The sequence below is a fragment of the Taudactylus pleione genome, unplaced genomic scaffold, assembly GCF_031769625.1.
Source record: "Taudactylus pleione unplaced genomic scaffold, aTauple2 ptg000244l, whole genome shotgun sequence".
In the NCBI taxonomy this organism is placed as follows: Eukaryota; Metazoa; Chordata; class Amphibia; order Anura; family Myobatrachidae; genus Taudactylus; species Taudactylus pleione.
Genome location: NW_028284646.1, coordinates 55397 through 72500, shown reverse-complemented (window position 1 = coordinate 72500; position 17104 = coordinate 55397). Strand labels below are relative to the sequence as shown.

Sequence of the window (17104 nt, the reverse complement as noted above, 5' to 3'; positions counted from 1 at the left end):
ACATATGTATTTATATCTTTATATAAATATGATTATCCACGGCTGCACTCACATCATCCAGGTCTTGCAATGTACTGGGGTGTCACCCATGACGCACACATGGAAAGTCCATAATATAGCGAAACTGAGGGGCACTCATTGCAATATAGGATCTCTAAAGGATTGGTTGGTCACTGATGCACTTGGTGTACTGCTATATCTCCTGAAGAAGGTCTTTGTAGGACCAAAACGTTGAGCCGATATTGGTATTTGTGAGGCTTAAAATCTGATACCTTTATGTGCGAAAAGCTGGTGAGTGCCCCTCAGTTTCGCTATATATAAATAGGTTTCTATCTATATTATATATAATAGTAAATATAATAAAAAAAACTTGTGTTTATTAAGAAATATGTATTAATAATATATGTGAATATATATAGAGAGCATGTTTGATTTTTTTATGTCTGAAACAATGGCAAATAAACGTGCAATATTTGAATGAGATAGGTAGGGGCAGGTGCAAGATTACATTTTTTGTCTGGGTACATAGAAACATAATAATTACTAAGCTAAATACCCTCACATCAATGGTGCAGCAGGATCCCAATCACATTCTTTGTTACTTCTCACTTGTGGTGTGGATGCTCTGAGTCTTGCGAGACGTGCGACGAAGCGGGACCCATGGTAGGTCCAGTGTGGGTATTAAGTATTAAGTCTGTATGCACCCTCATGAAAATTTTGATTTTGCACCTGTGTGTGTGTGTATGTGTGTATATATATATACACACATACACACACACGCAGTTGGGACTACAGTACTAAACTCCAATGAGTGTAACTTTAGTTTCGCCCCATTGGTTAACACCATCCTCAGATGGCACAAACCACTTTATGCCAGTTTAGTGGATAAGGAATCTTATGGTCCCTCATCTGCATATTCCGTCCATCAGTGGTAATTGACATTGTGCACATGCGCAGTGTCACAGTCTAAAGGCGCACATCCACTAGTCGATTACACTGTATGATTGCACGATTACGACATCGTAATCGTGCAATCACTCAGTAATCGGCCACAAATCGTGCACAAAAAAGGTGCTTAGGATGGCTGGTAATGGCCACTGATAGGTGAACTATTTCTTGTAAAGTATATTTGTGTGTAAAAAATGGATATAATACACTATGGGCCTGAATCAGAGATGCACGTGATGCCAATGTTCACGTAGTTGGGAGATTTTTTTTGCTACTGTATGTGCACGAAAATCCATAAAAACTTTTACGGCTCATGCGTTACAGAGAGTGTGCACACAAAGATGCTGTTGTGATTAAGACGCAGGTTATTAGAAATGTCTTGGAAAAGTGATGGGCAGTGACTGGGAGGTGGGTATTAATGTGCACAAAAATGGTCTGTCTCATGGGAGGGTCACTGAATTGTTTGTGTACACAGATGTATCATCATCATTCACATCGGAGGCAATAATCAGATAAAAATTCTGCAACTGTCATAGGGCTAGTGCAAGTTTTGATGGTGGTGTCTAATGACTGTATCTATACAGTCCGAAAGTAGGCGTCTCAGTCCTTGCACATTTAGACACACACTTGTACACAAGCAGCATTTGCATAAAGCTGCAGATGTGTGACCACCAAATACACAGCAGCCACTACATCTGAATCAGCCACTACAGTATATGCGCTCTCTTGTTCTGTTTGTTGTACTATGGATATACATATATATTTATTTATATACCAAAAGAGGACTACCATGTATGGATTTACCTACACTATTTGGCACATTGTCCTCTTTTGTTGTTTCTTGGACTATTGAGGATGGTGGCCACCCTTTTTGAAGAAGGGAGTGTGTTCACATTTGTCTAATGATTTTCATTTTAGGATTTTTTCTATATGTCTGTGCTTCAATAATTGATTTGTTGGATATATATTTGGGCATTTAAGTGCATGCATACACACATAACATATATAGATTAAATACTTGGGATAGAGGGCCTGATTCAGACCCGCTCGTGAGCGCTGAGCGCTCGCAAGCGGGTCGATGGTGCCCTAGTGCGCATGCGCACGACGGAGGGAGCTCCGTTGTGCGCATGCACGAGACCAGAATAGCGACAGCCAAGCCGTCGCTATGGGTCTCGTACCAATGGGGGCGTGCTGTCGATGGTGAGTGACAGCACGCCCCCTTTGGTGGGCGTGCCGGGGGCGTTGCTGCCCAGACGGAGGCGTTCCCATGGGAACGCCTACCGTCTGGGGCCGGCCCCACTGACATCACTAGTGATGTCAGTGGGAGTGCTTTTGGCTCTGATAGAGCCAAAAGCACTCCTGGGCTTGCGGCAGCGAGACCCTACCGCAGGGTCTCGTCGCAAGCCCGATAGTCGCGATGGTCTTCACCATCGCGACCATCTTTTTGGCCGCTCGCATAAGCTGTGGGTGGTCACCCACAGCTATGTGAGCGGCCAGGAGGCCGCTCCAATATTAGGTAGGAGGGCCCTGATGCAGAGCGAGCACTCTTGTCAGTGCGTCCAGCTCTGAATCAGGCCAAGAGTTCAATACTATATACTTTTTTTGTTATATGTGTAATAAAAAAATAAATAAACACCTATACTAACAATAATGTATATTCCTTCAGCCATCAAAGCCTTTGGGAATCTGAGTAGTCTGTATGGTTTCAGAGGCTAATTCCCTTTCGTGTCTGCCCCACTAAACAAGTCTTTGTCAAGCAGCAGTAAGTAGTCGTCACATATATAACCGTAATATATATATATATATATATATATATATACATATATGTATGTGTGTTAATTGTACAGTCATTGTTTCAAACTCTAAGTAATATCAATGACTGTTCGCTGGGAAATATGTCTTCTATATGTAGAGCACAGTTTATTTGCAGATTAAGCAATGGAGCTGAGTCTGAGTTGGATGCAAAATATCTGTATTTGCGTGTAGTCGTTAAAGCCTGATTTACTACTTTATGCTAATGGGAGTTTCCATTTGGCTAATGAAAAATTCCATGTGCCTGGAAGCGGGAAGCCGCTCCACTCACTGTTTGTCTGTTCAGAGCCACAAGCATCACCATTAGTATCGGCACCAGCTCCATGCGTGGTGCAAGAGATCTGTCTGACACAGGCTTTACATTCTCCATAAGTCCATCTGATCGGCCTGCATTTGTTAGATGATCGTTATCGAGCATCCAACACATAAATTAACCCCCCAAAAACTATAGCGACCGGTAAATAATGGAGCGTACACACAGTCAGATGGGGGCACGATCAGATAATGATAACGATAGTTATCTGATCGGCCTGCATGTGTTAGATGATCGTTATTGAGCATCCAACACATACATTAACCCCCCAAAGACTTTAGCAACCCGCAAATATCGCGGGTCCCTATAGTAAACAAACTAACCTGGTCGATATCGACCAGGTTGGACTGCATGCACGGGCGGCGGTCGATGGTCGTTATTGACCATTTGTGCCCGCACATTGACCATCGTTTGGTCGTTTGCAGGGGCCAGAAACTGTACGATTTGAATTATAATGATATGATCGTTATTGATAAAATCGTACAGTTTATCTGACCGTCTGTATGCACTATAACTCAGAATAGCACAGGCTTCTAGCTATACTCTGACGAGACAGAACATTGTCACTGCCCATATCTGGCCCTTCAGGGTAGGACGGAAAAATGACAAAATTCATAAATTCATATCTGCACATGCGCTGTATGCTAAAACTTGCTATTCTAATCCGTACAGAGATCCGTCCAATTCAGAATCAGCTCCAATGTGTTTTATACAGTTAAATGTTAGCGGGGTGTTGAATAAGATAGAGAAACAACTATGTTACGAGTGACATTTTATTTGTCATTCAGGTTAACATGAAGAAACAACAGAGTGGCTGGGATAAAATAAAAGCTAAGAAAGAGGAAAAGAAAAACCTAGAGAAAGTATTGGCTAAGACCAAAAAAATTACAGACTTTTGTTCTGTAAAAAGTGCAGCCAGTTCCTCTGTAGTCAGTCCAAGTACATCCACTGTCAGAGACTTTACAGTTGGTGCAAGTGAAGCTGGTACAAGTGAAACCAGTCCCAGTGCATCCAGTGATCATGCAGATATAATAGATATCCAAAATGTGACCAGGGAATCAGTTGAAGGTGACTCAGAAATTGTGGTTGAACAATCAAAAAACACATCTTTTTCAAATGATGTAGGAGAGTGGAAAGTTTCGGAAACTTTGCGCGAATTTTTTTGTCAGAAGGGAGTCGCTGATTGCCACTTCCTGGACAGTGATTTTACGAATACCAAAAAAATATTTCCTGGTGAACATTTTGCACGACATTGTACAAAGTCATTGTTTTATCGTCAACAAATGAATGGTGAGAAAGTTCAGCGTGACTGGCTTTGCTACTCACCAAAAATGCTCAAACTCTTTTGTGCTCACTGTAAATTATTTTCTTCAGATGCCACCTTACTGTTGGCAACTGATGGTTATTCAGACTGGAGACATGCAGCCAGAGATTTAAGCCGCCATGAAAGTAGTGCAACTCATGCAGAGTCTCTTGAGAAACTTATTAAAAGAAAATTGACCGGAGAACGTGTAGACAAATCTCTGGTGATTCAATTTGAGTCTGAAAAAAAGTACTGGCATCAAATTCTTCGCAGAATTTTAAGTGCTATCAAATTCCTGTCATCAAGAGGTCTTGCCTTTCGTGGAAATGATGAAATCATTGGATCAGTACACAATGGCAATTATTTAGGATGTCTCGAATTTTTGGCAGAGTATGATCCCTTCCTTGCTGAACATATTCAGATGCATGCAAACAAAGGGCACGTATCATACCTGTCCTCAACCATTTGTGATGAATTTATTGAGGTGATTGGCCAACAAGTATTGCGGCAGATCATAGCTGAGATAAAAAAATCTAAGTACTATTCTGTAAGTGTGGACTCAACACCCGATATTTCACACACTGATCAGCTGACGCTTATATTTCGCTATGTGCTTCCAAGTGGACCCATTGAGCGTTTTACCAAGTTTATTCCAGTACGTGGACATACTGGAGATCACTTGGCAAACACCCTTTTTCTTTTTCTTGAAGAGAATGGAAATTCCATTTAAGATTGCCGGGGCCAGTCATATGATAATGCATCGAATATGAGTGGAAAATACAATGGTATGCAGGCCTTGATACGTCAGAAGAACAAGCTGGCTGAATATATTCCATGCTATGGGCATTCTTTAAATCTTATCGGGCAAAGTGCTGTAAAATGTTGCCCTGATGCAGTTTTGTTTTTTGACTTTGTTCAGAAGTTATATGTTTTTTTTTCTACATCAACACATCGGTGGAATCTTCTGATAGATGTCTTCAAGCCCCTTGGATTGCCTACACTGAAAAGCCTTTCAGACACATGTTGGTCTGCTCATCATGATGCCCTTAATGCCTTGAAAAAAGGCTATCCAGCTATTAAAGATCTGCTGCACAATATGGGAAATGACACATCTGAAAGGGAAGAGACATGTTTGGAAGCAAAGGGACTTTATTCTCTAATGAGCCAATTAGAAAATGGGATAATGGTGCAACTCTGGTCCACAATACTGAGCCAGTTTCATAAAACCAGTAGTTTTCTTCAAGATTCAAAACTGGATCTGAATAGAGCCGCAGACATTTTGGAATCCTTAAAAATGTTTGTAGAAAGCCTCCGTTCTCAGTTTACAGAGTTTGAGAACCAAAGTAAAATTCTTTACTCTTGTGATGATTACAAACAAAGAAGACAAATTAAAAGAAATAAAAAGTGGGACTTTGGGGGTGCTGAAGATGCAGCTGCTGGACTTTCACCATCAGACAAATTTAAAGTGAACACTTTTCTTCCCATAATTGATCAGCTATTGGCATCGCTAAATCAAAGACAAGCAGCATACAGTGTCATTCAACACAGATTTGGATTTCTTTCAGAACTGTGCTCTTCAACATCAGATGACCTACGTGCTAATGCCAGTACATTGGTAGAAATATACCCAGGAGATCTTGGTCCAGAATATGCAGATGAAGTAGTACACTTTGTTGCTTTGTTTCGTATCTACATTTCATCCAGTGCAAATAAAGATACACATGAGAGCCAAGAAATCAAAATGTATAAATTTCTAATTACAGAGGCATTAGTTGGTAACTTCCCAAATGTTGCCGTTTCACTGCGCATGTACCTTTGTTTGATGGTCACCAACTGCAGTGGTGAGCGCAGCTTTTCTGCACTGAAGCGAGTAAAAAATGCACTGAGATCCTCCATGGCACAACAGCGCCTAAATGCGCTCTCTCTTTTATGCATTGAAAATGAAATATTAAGAGAAATTGATATGGAAAATGTAATAGAAGAATTTGCCAATCGAAAAGCAAGAAAAGTTCATGTATAGCAATACTTGTTCTTATCCTCAGTTTGTTGGAGTCTAGTTGTTTACCACCTATCTAGTGCAAGTTGAAATGTAATATTAGAGTTTAAAGCTAAGTGTGGTTTATATGAAAGCACATATGCTCTTTACCAAAATGTTTTATGATTAAACAAACCACTTTTGGATTTCTAATACTACCAATTTTAAAGTTTGATTGTTTACACAGTGACTTTTTTTATGGGCTCAATTGATCGCTGCCTGTTTGCTATTGCAGTCTGTATGGCGCTCCAATGTCTGTCAGATTTGTCATAGGCGATTAATATCTCTGGTAATATGATTGAATTCGTCATCATTACTAGAAATATGGAGCAGAATTACCTTATACACTACCCGTAATTTTGCACGCTGCGAGGTCGGGGTGAGACAGTGAGCTTAATTAAAGCACAGGTCACTTATTTTGCAGTCATGGTTCACATAGTTTATTTTATGTAATATTTAATATGCATATTAAGTAATATCCAGATCACATATTTATTTAGTATTATTTATGTTTTCATGTTCTGCACTTTTTACTTTGTTCAAAGTTAATTATTTGAAAACTAGCAATTTTCAGCTATGTTTCTGTTAAAGCACTTTATTAATAAAAAATGTTGCATTTTATTAATAAACCATAGTTTGTGGTTTTTATTTTTTATAGAACAGGTAGTGTATGTTTCATATAATCAAAAAGGGGAGGGTGATGAAGATGGTTCAATGTATGTGGGTAGCTATGCTCCATGATGCTAGCAACACCCCATGACACAGACCACGCCCCCACATCATTGGTCACACCCCCATAGCAGTAGTCACACCCCCTGCGACAGTACACAATAGGCCCTTCATAGATTTCAGCTCCAGGCCCATGAGGACCTTAATCTGGCACTGCCTGGTGCACTGGGATACCCATTCTGGATGACCACCACCACAGGCAGCACATTACCTCTCCACACAGGTACTCTGGGAATAGTGCAGTAGCGCTCCCCTTCTCTGTCCCTGCGCTGGCTTATCCCATCAGGGCACAGGAGGGACAGTACCCTGCACGGATTCCCTTCTCCTGCACTTATCAGTGTGACAGGGAAGTCACAGGACCGCTCACTCACAGTCCACTGTGATTTGGACACACCCTGTGAGAAGCAGCACCCTGGAGAATTACCCTATTCTCCACACATCTGCACCTTTGCCTTTTACTTTTACTTTCATTTTTACTATTTAACCCTTTATTTACTCTGCTAAGGCACTCTCATTAACAGACATAAGAAGGTGTATCTGCACTGATTTTCACCAGATTCACCTATCTCGGTGTTTCTGTGTAACAGCAGATGCCTATGACCTATCCTTCTATCTCCATGTATAGGGAGGGATCCGCTCACAGGGCGTCCCATGCATAAGTAAGACGCCCTGCAGCAGCCATTCCTGCCATACATTAGTGGAGAGACTATCCTTTTTATCTATTTTTTGAAAGTGGAGATACTTTGAAATTATCATTACATATTCTGACACAACTGTCCTTAGATTTGTCACTAATTTTTGTGTCAGCCATCTCTGCTATATATCCGTTGATGGACTGTCTTTCTTGTTTTTCTTAAACTTTATTCAAATAATTACTGTATATCTTGGCACAACTACCTGATGAGGTTAAATATTGTAGATATTACGATTTATACCTTGTGGATGATTTACTATATGTGACGTCAGGACTCGAGAGTTATGTAAGCTCTCCACACATGTGTGTATATATACATATATACATGTATATATATATATATATATATATATATATATGTAATCCTGAACGTGTCACTATTCACTACTGCTCATATTACCTGTTATTCTGAGATTTATCCATATAGAATTTCATGCTAAGATTTGGAACTATATATTGAATAACATTGGTGTGATAATTATTCATTTATAATTCTTATATATATTTGATCTTAATCTCATTCATATACTAAGTTGACCTACTCGAACAAATAGGCATTGGAATTGTATTGGTGGTCACCTACGCTATCAGTAGAAGGAATACTCTCCTTCCTTATATATATAATATCATCTCTATAGAATTTTCGCCACCTGTCTGACGAAATGGTGTTATAACTCTTACGTTTCATTTAGCATGAACAGGAACTCAGAGATTAGATAATTGATGATCTCTTTGCTTCAAGTCAGTCAGCTGTTTATCCACTGGGCCTTTGTGGCCAGATTTAATATTTAATGTGTAAAGTTTGTCTGTTGTTCTATGTTTTATGTTGTTTAAGTATAGAATATATTTTTTGATATCATATGCTCAACATTCTATATATGGAAGCTTTTAGCAACATACTAATAAAATTTAAATTTTAGGATTACATTCAATAGGTAGGTTGAGTGCCCCACAAAAGAGAGTACTTCTTCTTCTCTCGTGTACATTTCCACATTTTTAGGAAGTGGCCTCCTGAGCTTATTGCTTTCAAGGTTCCCGGCTGTGCTAAACAATCCTTCTGAGTACACACTGGAGGATGGGTAGCTTAAGTAAAGAAAGGTTAGTGTGTAGAAGGGGCTCTAAATTGCCTTTTTTTCTTCCCAGTATTCCAAGGTACTGTGTGCCATGGTAATTGGTATTAAAATAATCCTCCACCATTTTATTGAGGTTTACTGTATCAGATTGAGTCAGGGTAGAAATGTCAATAATTGTGGCCAATTCTTTTAGGCCTGACCATACATCATAATGTTTCACTCTGGTGCACTGAGTTGACTCCTCCTCCTCCTCCTCCTCCTCCTCCTACTCCTCCTCCTCATCAGTGGGTCTATTGGGAAAGGTCAGTTTTTTTGTTTTTGTAGCAGCATTTGCTGAAGAAACTGAAGCAGGAGGCATTGTCATGTCATCTTTGTGAGTATTGTTTTGGAATGCAGATGAAGGGGGGGACACCACCACACACACCATCACTTAGACTGGAAGGATAACACACTATGCAATTTTTTTGCACTAATAGCTTTGTTTTTTAGACACAGGCAGTACTGGCAATGTTTTCCTGTACTTGGAAGAACAGGTCTTTGTGTGAATTGTTTTGGGGTACAGATGATGTTGGACACCACCGCACACATCGTCGCTTACACTGGAAGGATAACACAAATTGCACATTTTATGGACTATTGGCTTTGTTGTTTAATACACAAACAACACTGGTAATCGTTTTCATGCACTTGGAAGATCAGGTTTTTGTGAGAATAGTTTTGGGGTGCAGGTGATGGGGGGACAACATTCTTGTAATACAGTAAACAATATAATTTTTTAATTTGGTTTGAAAAGACTGCAGGTTTTTGTGTTTCAAACAGGAAAAAAAAATTTCTTTGCATTTTTTTATATATAACTGGGAAAAACTCAAAACAAAGAGGTCTTCTTGGGGTGCAGTAGCCTCAAACACATATTTTTTGGACAGATAAACAATACAGTATACTGCAATGAGAAAACAAAGGTGCAGGTTCAATTAAGGTGGGTACACACTATACAGATATATCTGCAGTTCGAGTGATCTGCAGATATATCTGCAGAGAATGGTTGTTCATACACACTGAACAACCATCATCTGTGCCTGCCTGCAGGTCCCGGCGACCAGGGGGTGTGTCCCAGCGGGCGGGGGGGTGGATCCCTCCCGCCCCCTCCACGCGGCTGCCAGTGGGTCCCGCCCCCCTCCTTGTGGCTGCCGCTGTGTGTGTGTCTGCCGACCACCCACACACACCTGCCGATGGACAGATATGTCTGCAGACATATTTGTCCATCGGCTGTGCAGCACAGCCAATGCGATATGTCGGTGAACGCCGACATTCACCGACATATCACTGATACACACTGCCCGACGGGCAGTAGATACATAAGCGATCAATTGATCGGCCAATATAGCTGTCAGTGTGTATCCAGCTTTAAAGAAACAAAAAACAAACAATTAACAGCAATGCAGACAGTAGCCTGTGTGTTTGCGCTGCAGTGTGTGTGTGTACTGTGTAGTGTGTGTGACAAGTGACAATAAAGCCTGCACTGCATTCACACTTCCCAGACACCTACTCCTGTCTCCAGATCTACCTATTAAACTATTAAATAGAAACTACTTAACAAACTCATCCTAACCTAATGGCACCCTGAAGGCTTGCTAAATAATTTTTTTTAATACAGTGTTCCAGCCCACAGTCCCACTCCATCTCCCTCTGCTCTCCAGTGTGAAATAGTGCCCAAACACGAGGGAGGGAAACTTTTAAATGCAATGCAAAACTCGCAAGATCCAATGCCAGGAAGATGAAGTTTACTTCGTTTTGGGATCCGAAGTTGGTGGGAAGATCCTAGCTGGGTCTCGGATCCACTCATTTCCCTTAAGTTGGGGTGTGTTTGGGAAACCGAACCACTCATTTCTAATAAATAAGGCCCAGTATTGCAACAAAGACTAACCATGAAGTCACTGCCTTGAACAGAATAACTGAGTGTGTACTGTGGTCAGCTACATTTAATCAATAAGCTTATTTATGTTACAGAGTAGCTCTAGATATGTTATCTTCCACTTTTAAAGAAAATTATTTTCATTAAGTAAGCTACGAATATATATTTATAAATAATAAAAACATTTTCGGGCTGCATTTATGTTTAATGTGTAACTGCATTCTTGAGATGAGATGAGGAAGTGGAAACACAAGCTGATAATGCATTATAGTGTACTTACTGCAGAATGAAACCCTTGTATATTCGGAGTAAGAACGGGGTACTGTACTCCTGACAGCTTCTTTATACCTTTCATGACATCTGTATGATCTGACATCTAAAAAACACAAGCAATTTATGGAACTGAATAATTTCAAATGATTATTTATAACAGCTAATTGGTATCTTTGTTTTAGAGGCATATATAACAATTCTGGGCAATAAGAAAGACACTTACTGCAGCAATAGAAAATGTTTTTCCACTCAATTTACCATTAAAATATCACTGGAGTGATACTGACTTACTGTGTCTTTAGGAACTGCTACTGCCTTGCCAGCCAGTCCTGGTCCTCTCCACACATACATGACATGCTATGCTGGTTTATACATACATACTGCACTAGGACCTCAAACTTTGGCTTCCTGCTGCAGATTCAATAAAAAATCATAAACAAAAAATTGTAAAAAAATATTATTAAAATGTTTGTATCTAAATAAAAAATGGGTACTTACATTACATATTAAAGGGACTACCTAAATGATCCACCTACCAACCATCTCTTTTTCCTCATGTCTAACTGACTGGTTAGGTAATCCCAGCATTAATACTGAATTTCTGGTTCCCAAATGTGATGTATTGCAGCAGGTAGAATAGCTTCAAGCAGATCACAGTCGACAATTTTCTTCTGCCATAGGTTATAGAATGTTTGTAATTGTATACAGATGTGTCCTCACAAACATAGCTTCAATATACCATGCAACATAAGATACCTGGCACTAGTTGGCCTGTGTGACTCGACTGGAGCGTAGCATCTTTTTTTGCCAGAAAATTAGTCTTAGTCACAACTGGTTGTGACAAACTGCACTGTATTTAGATTCAGACTCATGGCCTAATTCAGACCCGGGCGCAATCGCTGAGCGCTCGCAACCGGGATGATGGTGGCCCAGAGCGCATGCGCACGACGTAGCCGGCTCCGTCGTGCACATGCGCGAGACCCGGATAGCGACGGGCAATCCGTTGCTCCGGGTCTCGCACCAAAGGGGGCATGCTGTCGATGTTGAGTGACAGCACGCCCCCTTTGGTGGGCAGGCCGGGGGGTGGCTGCCCAGACAGAGGTGTTCCCATGAGAATGCCTACCGTCTTGGGGTGGCCCCACTGACATCACAAGTGATGTCAGTGGGAGAGCTTTCGGATTTGTTTGAGCCGAAAGCTCTCTCGTGGCTTGAGGCCACGAGACCCTACCACAAGGGTCTCGTCGCAAGCCCGATGGTCGTGATGGTCTTGACCATCGCGACCATCATCCTGGCCGCTCGCATTAGCTGTGGGTGGCAACCCACAGCAATGTGAGCGGCCAGGAGGCTGCTCCATTAAAAAAAAATGGCCGCCCTGATTCAGAGCGAGCACTCTGTCAGAGCGTCCGGCTCTGAATCAGGGCCTCAGTCTCACAAAGATATACGTGTTACATATTAAATTAATCAGGGCAATCTTGTGAAGAGGATTGTCACATCCAATTGCGACTCATTTTAGGGCAAAAAAGACGCTCAACGACAGCATGGGACATGGGACCTCATTCAGAGCCGCTCGCAAAATGCGAGCGCTCGGCTCTGAATGAGGACGGCCGCTTCTTTGTAAAGAGCCGGCCTCCTGGCCGCTCTCTAAGCTATGTGTGACCACCCACAACTTTAGCGAGCGGCCAGGTTGATGGTCGTGATGGTCAGGACCATCGCGACAATCGGGGCTTGCGACGAGACCCTTGTGGTAGGGTCTCGTCTGCCGCAAACCCCAGTGAGCTTTCGGCTCTAATAGAGCCAGAAGCTCACCACTGACATCACTCGTGATGTCAGTGGGGCCGCCCCCAAACGGCAATCGTTCCTTCGGTACCGCCTCCGTTTGGTCAGCCACCCCCCACCCCGCCTACAAAACGGTGCGAGCTGTCGATCACCATCAACAGCCTCCCCTTTTGTAGTGAGCCCAGGAGCGAGAGAATTTCAACATCGACCCGCTTACGAGTGCTCAGCAATGACGCTATTCGCGTTGAATCGCGTCATCGTGGCTCCACCCCCTGCTTCACAATGCCTTTATTTTCAAAAACGATGTCATAGCCCGGCCACGCCCCCTGCAGTATGCAGGCATTCAGATCCCTTCCGGAAGGAGGGAGCTGAATGTCGGCAAGTATGGTCAGAGGCCACGCGGTGCATCCCTACGACGGCCCACCCCATTGACCTACTCAATCCGGTTTATCCCAGGATTAAGCAATTTTCAATCTGAATCCCGAGATTGAAAAAGCACCATAGCAAGGCTGTTTGGCTCAACTGCAACAATAGTGTATGAGGACACATCTGTATATGACACCACACTCAGGACCTCATTCAGAGCCGGTCGCACAGAGCGTGAGGTCGGTCTGAATGAGAGGAGGACGTCTTGAATTTTCAAGACATCCTCCTTTGCGGTGGTAAGGCTGTGGGTTAACACCCACAGCCTTACGACCGCCTAAGGTGATGGTCGCGATGGTCAAGACCATCGCGACCATCGGGGCTTACGACGAGACCCTAGGGTAGGGTCTCCCTTGTCATAATCCCTGGAGAGCTTTCCGCTCTGTCTGAGCCGGAAGCTCAGTGATGTCAGTGGTTCCGACCCCAAACGTTAGGCGTTCCCATGGGAACGCCCCCATTTGGGCTGCCACCCCCCGGCCCGCCTTCCAAACGGGGCGAGCTGTCAATCAACATCGACAGCTCGCCCCCTTTGGATCGAGACCCGCTACGACCGGCGCTGTCGGTCGTAGTGGGTCTCACGCATGCGCACGATGGTGCCGGCGTGCGCATGCTCTGTGGGGGGCCATCGACCCGGTCCGAGCGCATCAGCGCTAACGACCGGGTCTGAATGACCCCCTCAGATTGGAGTAAACGGAGTGTGCTGAATATAATCACTTGTGTGCCACAATTATAGGCACTTGATAAATTAATCCCTCTTTCTTTCCACATTGTACTTATTATTCATTTTCAGATGCAGAAAGCCTGCTTCCTTCATCTGTTTTGTAGATGCACCAGGAATCAGAGTACGTGGTACATGCTTCAGAAATATTTTGCTTCACAACATTCACTTGCATTTTGACCTTTGTATATTGTACTTTCACCAAGAAAATGCCACCAGTTTCCCGACCTACAGTATATACCCAAACGGGATGTAGTCATATTATCGGTGGCCGTGATTCTGACCATCAAATCCCAACATTGGAAGCCTGAACGGGGACTAAAGATAGGCATCGAAATCCTGATACCTATCTTTAGCCAAAATCACAACAGCCAGCATGTCGAGCGAAGTCAAGCGGTGCTTCTTAGCTCTTAGTCGTGGTTGGGGGGTTAGGTTTAGGCACCCCCGGAGGGACTTAGGGTTAGAATTTCCCCCCAGGGACAGTTATGGTTAGGCTATGGTTAGGGTTAGGCACCACCAAGGGGAGGTTAGGGTTAGGCACCACCGGGCAAAGGTTAAGGTTAGGCACCACTAAGGGAGGGTTAGGGGGAGAGGGGTAGGGATAGCATACTTACTACCCCTGTTCGGATCTTCATGTATTGGAATGCCACTGTCGGGATTTGAACTGGGGGAATTTAGGGTTAGGCACCCCCTGGGGAGGTTTAGGGTTAGGCTATGGGAAGGGGGGGATTAGGGTTAGGCACTACTGGGGGGAGGTTAGGGTTAGGTGCCACCGGGGGAGGTTAAGGTTAGGCAGCACTAAGGGGAGTTTAAGGTTAGGCACCACTAGGGGGGGTTAGGGTTAGGGGGAAGGGGTAGGGACAGCATACTTATAACCCCTGTTGGGAATCTTCATGTATCAGGATGCCACTGTTGGGATTTGAACCGGGAGGACATAGGGTTAGGCACCCCTGGGGAGGGTTAGGGTCAGACTATGGGAAGGGATGGTTATGGTGGGTGGGGTAGGGATAGCATACTTACCACCCTGTCTTAATGGTGGGAAGACATACAACTTGAGTAGATAGATCTGATTATACATGATAATTGATCCCAAGTCAAGAAGAATAATATATTTTACTTATTAACATAAAAAATTAATATACAGATAGTATGGACTACAATAAACTTCAATAAAAACTTAGGTGGTGTATGTACCTATACCATAGCTACATTCAATGGAGATCAACAGCCAATTGTAGATATTGATACCAATGATAAGCTAGTGTTACACTCTCTGGCACTGTTCATACAGAATAAAAAGATATATGTAACCAAATACCATCTGATGTCCTTGGTATTTGAATTGCTGGTTTTGTGCCCAGGTTCACTTATTAAATCTAATTAAATGGATGGGGTCCACATATAAGGGTGAATGTCACTTGAAAAATTTAGTACATATAGAATAAAAAAGTCAAATTGATAAAGTAAAGGTCTCAGCGGCATCCTGCTTTTGAAATAAGGAGGATAGGGAGAGGATGGAGTCGGTGCACTCGCAGCGGTGCAAGGGCTCAGCTAACACACTGATGCTGAGGGCTGTTTGCGTGGGTAACTGAAGGGGCTCCGCACCTGGCTCAGCCTCCGGACGCCAGACCACTTTGATCTGCCTCATTACAGACGTCACCCAATGTCTGGCACTCACGGGCTTGATGCCGATCACCGGGTGCCCCTGCCTCTACGGAGACTCACCTGTTTGTTCCTCAAGCCGACTGCTCCTTCGTACCAGGGCCCGATCTCCCTGCTGTCCGTGAAGCTGCTTTCTCTTCTCCTTGCTGTCTGTCGGGCACTCGATGGATCACGTGATCACTGCAGTGCTGGCACAACCGTCCAGATGTCTGTACTTTTCTTGTATATGGAAACTTGTGTATCTAATCCCAACGCGTTTCAACCAGATGTTGGTCCTCCTCTGGGGAATGTGATGGTTCTGCTGTTCTGTCTGTCTTATTTAAAGGTCATGTTAATTAATGGGGATGTTCCAGGTTACTTGTCAATGTCCCAATTGGTGCTCAGAAGTGTCAATCACAATAATCCCTGTTTCCAATTCTCTGTTTCCAGTTCTGTGGTCTATTGGTATTTAGATACCTTAATTGTTGCAAAACAGTGCTAAACAAGAAACAATATATACATACTGTATGCATGTGGAATACATGTCAAATCATGGTTAGGTAGTAACTGTAGCCAAGATATTAGATAGATGAATGAATAGCGAGTGTTTCTACAATAATATATGATGTGTTTCATAAGTATAAGTTTTAAGATTTTAGCCATATGATTAGGATGTTCCAGGTTGCTTGAAAATGTCCTGATTGGTGCTCAGAAGTCTTAAGCTGGCCACACACTAGACCAACTTACATCCAACCAGCCAACTAATTGATTGGTTGGAATGACAACAAGTAAATGAGATTATTCATTTAGATTGTCTTCACTTATAACCAGTGTGTTGTTGGGAACTTTTTTGGATACATAATCCAATTCAGTCAGTAAAGCAACTTTCATTATATTGATTTGCCCCAATGGCATAAGTTGGACATTGAGATAATTTGGTTACATTATTCACACTCAGTTACCAATGCAAATTGGTTTATTTTATCTGTTTATTAGTTGTAAGCCTGCCAATTGCTTATTTACCATATTGCCATGTATGTGTATCAATTTTAATTATTTTTGAACTGCAGTTCATATTACATGTTTAATAAATAATTTTTGTATTTATATATATTAGATTTGTGGTTTGTGTAATAACACCAGCGCAGACACCTTTTCTTTCTTGTCTATTTTTAGTCACAATAGACTCTGGGCCTGATTCAGACCCACTCGCGAGTGCTATGCTCTCGCAAGCGGGTCGATGGTGGCCCAGTGCACATGTGCACGACGGAGCTGGGTCCGTCGTGCGCATGCGCGAGACCCGGATAGCAACGGGCAAATTGTCGCTCCGGGTCTCGTACCCAAGGGGGCGTGCTGTCGATGTTGCTTGACAGCACGCCCCCTTTGGTGGACGAGCCGGGGGCGTGGCTGTCCAGACGGAGACGTTCCCATGGGAACACCTACCGTCTGGGGCC

The 17104-nt window shown here is 42.9% G+C and overlaps 1 protein-coding gene across 2 annotated transcripts in view; it reads right to left on the bottom strand.

Moving 5' to 3' along the window:
• HMGCLL1 (3-hydroxy-3-methylglutaryl-CoA lyase like 1) overlaps positions 1-17104 on the bottom strand; it is a 142093-nt gene that overhangs the window by 72795 nt on the left and 52194 nt on the right. For both annotated transcript variants that reach the window (XM_088479742.1, XM_088479741.1), the window contains one exon: positions 11100-11195. In XM_088479742.1, the coding sequence (XP_088335868.1) occupies positions 11100-11195 (96 nt within the window). The remainder of the gene's footprint in view (positions 1-11099; positions 11196-17104) is intronic.